Raw genomic sequence first — 8,541 nt, forward strand, 5'->3', positions numbered from 1 at the left:
GGTACGATCCCATACTTGTTTTTTATTTTCTTTTTAGGGCCACACACTAATTTTCACCATCTTTTACAGATGTCGAGTGCGTCTTCAGCCCGCTCCTATGGATCATCTCGCTCTTCCTCGAGCCCGGCTCGCACCTCTGCTAGCCCGGCTTGCTCTTCAGCTACTCCATCTCCATTAAACCAATACCCACCTGAGCAGCGAGGCTCCAAAGACTTCCAACGTGAGCTGACCTCTCTTTCTGGTCGTCTTAGCCAACCTATCTCTCCCGGCTCAGCTATCACCCCTCAAGGGGCTTTGAACATTGCCAGAGTTGAGAACTCGATGCGAGCAGCTGGATCCGGCTCGCTTGATATTCACCTCGACCCGAACCCTGAGGATTTTACCGGGGAGAAAAATATATATGATTGGAAAAATAGGCCCGTGGACCTCTCTCATATTCCAGCCTCCCTTGGGGTAGAAGAGCTGCTAAACCGCGAGCCTGCTCCCTTGGATAAAGACCGAGCCGAGGAGATTTTAAGAGAAATGGCTGAAGAGAGGGCAACTCGTCTGAGGCAAGCAACAGCTAATCACCTCGACCCCATTCACCTTGACTTAGAATCAACTGACAGTGACCTGGGGAGTGCATACTATGACACCAGGAAGAAAGGAAAGGAGCCCGTAGCTGCTGAATATCCCATCCTGGGACTCGAGGGTGAAGAGGACGGCTCGTATTGGTCCTATGACTCTCCTCAGAGCGAGGAGGTGGCAGATGTTATAAGTCAGTACAAGATTTGTAACTATAATTATGCCCCTTCGGCCTCTCCTGAGCCTTATGTGCCTCCTGCCCAGCCCGAGCTCGAGGGTGAGATTGTTTTCAAAAGGCAGATCATTCCTGATGGGGAGGAGAGCTCAACTGCAAACGAGGAGGTTAAGGTGCTCGCTTGCCGCGACCTACCTACCTCGCTGACTCAGAAACATCTGGCCGAGCACATTGAGCAGTTTCAGCTCGAGGGCCATATTGTCTTGCCCCTACCTCATATGAGATGCTATAGATTCAATCACTTGGAGAATGGAGGCAGGGTGCCTCGCATGGTCTTGTCCACTTTCCTATTAAGGCTGGGAATCTCCTCTCCTCTTCATCCCTTCATCAAAGATGTTTGCGAGTACTTCCAGCTCGCACCCCTTCAGATCAATCCAAACGGATACCGGGCCGCCCTCGCACTGTACATCATGTACCACAAAAGCGGGTACCCTTCTCTAACCGTGAGGCAACTGGGTTACTTCCTCCATTTGAAGCATTCTCCTAACGACTTTGGGTATTTCTACTTCTCTGTCTGGCCGTGCTTCAACAAAAAGAACCTCATCCACAACGGGCCGAGCAACTCAGGGAAGTGGAAGAGTCCTTACTTCTATATCCACGAGGTGCCTCGAGTCCAGACTCATTTTTATTATAATCCATGTAAGTTTTTTTCTGCCCGCTCTCGTCTCTTCTACCATAGCTCTTTCCTTTTAACAAGAATTTCTTTTATCTCCAGCCACCCCGCCTCGCACTGTCCTTGTGGGACAGGAAAAGATAAACGCGGACAGTCTTCTAAACCTTCCTAAGGTGGACCGGGACATCCGAAAACTCATAACGACCTCGAATCTGGTCGCATGTGGGTTTTTGAAGGAAGAAGTGAGGCTGACTCCTCAGAAGAAATCTAGGAAGAGATCCAGAAAGGGTAAGAATATCGGGCCCGCACGTCCGGGCCTGGCTGCTCGCATGCGCGAGCTCGTGTGCTCGCGTGCTCACTTTTCCTGCATGCATCTCGCTTCACATTGCACTTTAATTCTCCGTATTTTTCACCTGCTCGCATTACTTCTTTCCTTTGCATCTTGCTGTGACTAATCTATTGCTTTGTTGTTTTCTTTTTCAGAAATGGCCTTCTCCCCTATCCCCTTCATGGAAGAGGCTGAGCAGGCTGCGGCCTCGGGCCCAGTTCAGCCCGCAGCTGCGAGCACAAGGGCTCGCTCTCAGGCCAATCCTCCGGCCCGCATGACTACTCTCTCCGAGCATCTCAAGGATTCAGGGCCTTCTCCTCGACTAAAGAGGCATAGAGGTAAAGAAGGAAAAACTGGCGAGCCTGAGCCAAAGAAAGCTGCTCCCTCTGATGCTCCTCTTCCCTCTTCTTCTTCTGCCAATATGGTTGCGACCACATTCGGCCGGCTCGCTCAAGGTCACATCAGCGAGCAGGATTTAAAGGATTGGTCTTCTTCTGCTCTCGAGGTTAACCAGGATGCACTCTCCCGAGCCGCGGCTGAAGTATACTATCGTCAGTTATCTAAGGCTCGAGAGATGCGAGCCCTCAGCCAGACCAACACAAAGCTCGAGGCTAAAGTCAAGTCCCTTCAGAGTAAGGTCGCTGAGCACGGGCAAGAGAAAGTTACGCTGGTGAACAACTACAATCAGAAGATAGTTAACCTGAACGCTGCTCACGACAAGGCCCTAAGGGAGCAGAAGGAGGCTCATGACCTGGCTGCTGAGGCATGTAAGAAGGAGAAGGATGCCCTCGAGGAGAGGGTGCTCGAGCTGGAGGGATCAGTCTCTGCCCTGACCGAGGGCCGTGAGGCCGCCCTCGCTGATGCTAGGAACCTGGGGGCCAGGAATTTTATGAAAGTCTTTATGAAGAAGGTTCCTGACTTCGATTGGGCGGCTCTGGGTGCGAGCACAGCGAGGCATGCTGACAAGTTGAAGCTGGAGATGGAGAGGGATGACCAAATTGCTGATGAGGCTCGGCTCGCGGCCGAGAAGGCCCAGGTCGCTGGTGAACATCGTGAGGGAGCAGAGGCTGATAACCCTTAATGTAATTTTAATTAGAACTAGACTTTTGACTGGGTAAGCGGGCACCCCTCTCGCCTCGCGCTTGTATTTGAAATATTCTGCCTCGGGGCATAACTTATTTAACTTTTGTTTGTATAAAATGTCTAAGTTTTTTGTGCCCGCGTATGTCTTTACGGTGCTAGCTGGTTTTTTTTTTTTACCATGCTTCTACTGACCAAAAGTAATCATAACTCTGGCCGCTTATGGCGAGCGTTACCCCTTCACTGCGAGCCCAATTTATTCAACTCGTGTCATTTGTTCAATCAAACAACCGTTGAAAGAGGATGCCAAGTGGAACAAGCCCGCATCAACTCGCAGGTGTTGTAGGTGTGCTCGCACTAGGAGCTCGCATGTGTCTTCTCCTCGCATCATGCGACTTTGAGTATGTTTGATGGAGGGCTGGGCCCCCTGGGTCGCATTTATGGTTTTGAGGGCCAGGGTATGAGCTCGCATCGCGGGCCTATATCTCTATCCCCATCTTTTATCTACTATGTGTTCGTATTTGTCTAAGCGGGCCGTGGCCCGGCTCGTTTCATGTTCTTGGCATCAAGCGGGTCGGGGCCCAGCTTGATTTAACATGTTAATAAAACAACTGTTCTGTCCTCGCATGGGTTCCCAAGGATGGGGTCCCCTGCTGGGTATTTAATCTATTAACAGAAGTTAAAATATCAAGTGCACAAATAGAGATCAATCATTTATTCATAGATAATGGGAAGTGAAAGGAATACATGCTTGTGGTCTCAGGGAGGCACCTATATGGCACTACCCCCCGAGACTTAGGAATATTTGAAGATAATACTAAGTCTGAAAAGAATAATATTACTGATAATACTTGCGAAGGTATTCCGTGTTCCAGGCTCTTGGGATCAACTTGTCTTGCATATCATTGAGGTGGTAGGTTCCCTCCCAGAGCACCGATTTTATTTTGTAAGGGCCTTCCCAATTCGCTCCCAAGACTCCGTGACTCACCACCTTGGTATTTGGCATGACCCGGCGCAGAACCAAATCTCCCACCTTGAAAGTTCGGGCTCGAACCTTACTGTTGTAATGCCTAGCTGTCCTCTGCTGATATGCCGCTATCCTGATCTGAGCCTCTTCTCGAGTTTCTTCGATCATATCCAAATAGAGCCGATGATTGACCTCGTTTGCCTCTGAGTCATAGTTGTCCCTTCAAAAAGATCCTGCTCCCACTTCAATGGGCACCATAGCTTCACACCCATACACCAGAGAGAAAGGGGTCTCTCCAGTTGTGGTTCGGGGTGTAGTGTTGTAAGACCATAGGACCTGGGCGAGTTCTTCTGGCCATGCTCATTTCTTCTCTTCAAGCTTTGCCTTTAAGGTATGCTTAATGATTTTATTAACAGCCTCTGTCTGCCCGTTACTCTGGGGGTGGCAGACTGCGCTAAAGCTCTTCTGAATCCCCAGCTGCTCACAAAACTCTCGCATCTCCTTGCTATCAAATTGTTTCCCATTGTCAGATATCAGCTTGTAAGGGATGCCATAGCGACATACAATAGCCCTGTATACAAACTCTCTGAGCTTTCTCGCTGTGATAGTGGCTAGGGGCTCGGCCTCTGCCCACTTAGTGAAATAGTCTACCGCAACTACCGCATACTTGACGCCTCCCCTGGCCTTCGGGAGTTCCCCAATCAGATCAATTCCCCACATTGAGAAGGGCCAGGGCCTCATGTGGGATGTGAGAGAGGCCACGGGGTTGTTGTAATAATTGGCATATCGCTGACACTTATCACAAGCTCGGGAGAATTCAAAGGCGTTTTTTTCAGCGTTGGCCAGTAGTAGCCTTGACGGAGGATTTTCTGAGCTAGAGAGCTACCCCCCGAGTGATTGCCACAAATGCCCTCGTGTACTTCCCTTAGGATGTAGTTGCATTCCTCCCCATGTATGCATTTGAGAAGAGGAACACTGAACCCTCTTCTGTATAGAATCTCGTCGTATATCACATAGCGGGCTGCTTTGTATTTTATCCTCCTTGCCTCGTTCTTTTCGTCCGGAAGTGAACCTTCTCTTATGTATGCTAGAACAGATGTCATCCACGTGGGGTCGAGCTCATTACTGAGGCTGCCCACCTCGTGCTCGGGCACACTAGGTTGCCTCTGTATATCAAGGGGCACGATCCCTAGCAAAGTGCTCTCGCGGCGTGAGCCGAGCTTAGCTAGCTCGTCCGCGCCTTCATTCTGCCCACGCGGGATTAGTTCCAGCCTCAACTCATTGAATCTTGCGATTATCCTCTGTGCGCACTTCAGGTAAAGCTCTGTTCTCGGCCCCTTAGCTTGATACCCCCCATTTATCTGATAGACCACAATCATGGAGTCACTAAACATATTCAAATTCTCGACCTTCATTTCCAAAGCTAGCTTGAGACCGTTGATCAGGGCCTCATACTCAGCATCATTGTTGGTTGCATGAAAGGCCAGATGGGTCGCATGTCTGATTTTGTGAGCCTCTGGGCTGATTAGCTCGATTCCAGCTCCTGCTCCATCACCGTTAGAGGCACCATCCACATATAGGCTCCACCATGGGGCACTATTTTGTCTCTCCAGTCCAACTTCTTCTGTGCTAGGTATAACAACAAGGGCTCCCGGCTCCACTTCTTGATGTGGGGGAAATTCTAGCACAAAATCGGCCAGGGCTTGGCCTTTGATCGCAGTCCTTGGCTTATAATCCACCTCGAATTGGCCGAGCTCAACCGTCCACTTCAACATTCGACCAGAAGACTCTGGTCTATGCATCACTTGTCTGAGGGGGTAGGAGGTTCGCACTTCTATCTTATGTGCCTGAAAATAGGGCCTGAATTTTCGGGAGGCCAGAATCAGAGCATACGCTAGCTTTTCGAGGCTTGTGTATCGAGTCTCGGCATCGGCTAGCCTTTTACTCATATAATATACCGGGAGCTGGACACCATCCTCCTCTCGGACTAATACTGCACTTATTGCAAAGTCGGAGACGGCCAAGTATAGGATCAAAATTTCTCCTGCCTTTGGGTTGGACAACATTGGAGGGCTACTGAGATGCTTCTTTATGTTCTGAAAGGCTTCCTCATATTCTTCGGTCCACTTAAAGTTCCTCCCCACTCCTTTTCTTGCTTTGAAGAACTCTTGGCATTTATCGGAGGATTTTGAGACGAAGCGGTTTAAGGCAGCCACTCGTCCCGTTAAGCTTTGAACATCCTTCACCCGTCGAGGGGATCTCATCTCGAGTAGGGCTTGTATCTTGGCTGGGTTGGCCTCAATGCCTCTATGGTTGACAATAAATCCCAAAAACTTCCCCGATTCAACCCCAAACACACATTTCTGGGGGTTGAGCTTCATTCTGTACTCCCTTAGGATCTGGAACATTTCTGCCAGGTGGCGGACATGATCCCTCGCTTCTTTCGATTTCACCAGCATGTCGTCTACATAGGCCTCCATAGTCTTCCCCGATTGATGTTTGAACATCTTATTCACCAGCCTCTGATAGGTTGCCCCCGCATTAAGGAGCCCGAAGGGCATCCCGATGTAACAGTAAAGGCCCCGATCAGTAATAAAGGAGGTGTGCTCCTGATCTGGCCCATACATGGGGATTTGGTTATATCCCGAATAAGCATCCATAAAACTAAGCAGCGCGTGCCCAGCCGTGGAATCAACCAGCTGGTCGATTCGGGGTAGAGGAAAGCTGTCCTTCGGGCAAGCTTTGTTCAGGTCGGTGAAGTCTACACATGTCCTCCACTTGCCATTGGGCTTCTTGACAAGCACAGGGTTGGCCAGCCACACGGGGTAGAAGGCTTCTCTCACAAGTCCTGCCTCCATTAATCTATCCACTTCTTCTCTGAGGGCCTCTGCCCTCTCTCCACTAATCGGCCGTCTCTTTTGCCTAACCCCCTTCTTTTTCGGGTCCAAGTTGAGCCGGTGGCACATGACATTTGGGTCAATCCGTATCATATCGGAGTGTGACCATGCAAAGACATCCAAATTCTCCCTTAGGAAGCGGGCTAGATCCTCTCTCAAGTCAGGACTTAGGTTAGAGCCTATTCTGAGTACCTTGGAGGGATCATTTGGGTCTACCAAGATCGGGATTGTGTCCTCTGCGGCCCCGGCCCTCTCGACCATTGGGGGCATTCTCGGGTCTAAATCTGCTCGAGCCTCGCTAGTTTTTTCCATTTCCGTGATTGCCAAACCTTCCGCATCCTTGAGCTCGGTCTGGTGAGCTTGGGTCGGGTTTATCAAGCGTTCAGAGGTTGCAGTTACAGTTCGAGTGATTCCGTCGGGTGGGTCCATAGTGATTGTTGTTTCTTTGTGTGCCCACTTCCCTCTCCTAAGTCTTGCAGTGATTTGTTCTGGGCTCTCTTCTTCATCACTTGCTTCCTCTACAATCCCCTCTTGTATCAACATGATGGGCTGAGATGCTTCCATTAGTAAGGCCCCTGGGCGTGGTTCCACATGAATTCCCATGTGCTCGAAGTAGTTCTCGGGCAACTCCTCAATTGAAATCAAATTACAAGTCTCGTGGCCCTCAGGACGTATTCTTTTCCTGCCCTCTGCCTCTTCCATGGGGATGTCGCACTCACCTGCTTCAGCTATCTCCCTTGAGGCATTTCTTGACTCGGCCGCTTTGAGTGCCTGGTTGTAGCAGACCCTGGATTCGTATTGACAGCTCTTCAAGATGCCTACCCCCGTGGGGGTTGGGAATTTTATCGTCATATGATGGATCGAGGTCACCATCCTCATTGCCCTCATAAGGGGTCTGCCCACTATAACATTGTAGGCACAAGGCTGGTCTACAACTGTAAACATAGCGATCTGGGTGGCCACATGAGGCTCCTCTCCTATGGTCACCGGGAGCCGAATTGTCCCTTTCACTCCGATCGAGTCTCCCGTGAACCCGTACAGGTGCCCACCTGTTGAGGTTAATTCTCTATCCAATAATCCCAGTTTTTTGTAGGCATCATAAGTCAAAACATCAGCCGAGCTCCCGGTGTCCACCATTGCTCGGTGAACATTCACCGTCCCAATCTTCATTTTTATGACTAGGGCATCGGTATGAGGGTAATGCACCCATTTTGCATCATTCTCTTTAAACACGATATCATCGACCTCCCTTTCAAAGAGCTCCGGGGGCCTTTGGCTTAGATGATTGACGTTGGTGAGCGGCTTGTCCTTTGCTTCCCGGGCATATCTGTCCATCGCCTTTCGGCTGTCTCCACCAATGTGAGACCCGCCTAGAATAATATGAATACTACCAGCCCGAGGGACCCTTTCTTTGTCTTCTGGGGGTGGAGGAGGGACGGTATGATAATTCATCCTGTGTCTTCGAACCTCCTTGACAACCCACTCCGTAAGCTTCCCTTATCTAATCAAAGTCTCGATCTCATCCTTTAGTTGTCTACAATCAGCTGTATCGTGTCCGGTGGCCTCATGGTATGCACAATACTTTGAAGTGTCTCTTTTATTATACTCTGTGAGAGGAGTTGCCTTCCTGAATACCCCCTTCCCCACATATGTAGCATATATATGGTCGATAGAGGCTACCAGAGGGGTGTTTGTCTGCCATTTGCTTGTATAAGGCCTTCCCGAATCTTTAGTGGTCTCTTTGCCACGGGAAGACTTTTTCGGGCTCGAACTACGCCGATATGTCTTCCTCCTTTCGTCAGGGCTTGAGGATCGGTCCCTCTTGTCTCGATAGCTTTCGCTGATTTTCAGCTCTCT

At 49.9% G+C, this 8,541-nt stretch overlaps 1 protein-coding gene across 1 annotated transcript; it reads right to left on the reverse strand.

The window, feature by feature from the left end:
• Nucleotides 1-4,398: 4,398 nt before the first annotated feature.
• LOC141703467 (uncharacterized) lies at nucleotides 4,399-8,136 on the reverse strand. Its single transcript, XM_074506992.1, has 4 exons — nucleotides 7,840-8,136; nucleotides 6,570-7,455; nucleotides 4,708-5,954; nucleotides 4,399-4,413 (listed from the first exon to the last, which is right to left on the reverse strand). The coding sequence occupies exons 1-4, from the start codon at nucleotides 8,134-8,136 to the stop codon at nucleotides 4,399-4,401; spliced, it is 2,445 nt and encodes an 814-aa protein (XP_074363093.1).
• Nucleotides 8,137-8,541: the final 405 nt, after the last annotated feature.

Source organism: Apium graveolens, unplaced genomic scaffold (genome assembly GCF_009905375.1).
Source record: "Apium graveolens cultivar Ventura unplaced genomic scaffold, ASM990537v1 ctg6684, whole genome shotgun sequence".
NCBI classification, from domain to species: domain Eukaryota; kingdom Viridiplantae; phylum Streptophyta; class Magnoliopsida; order Apiales; family Apiaceae; genus Apium; species Apium graveolens.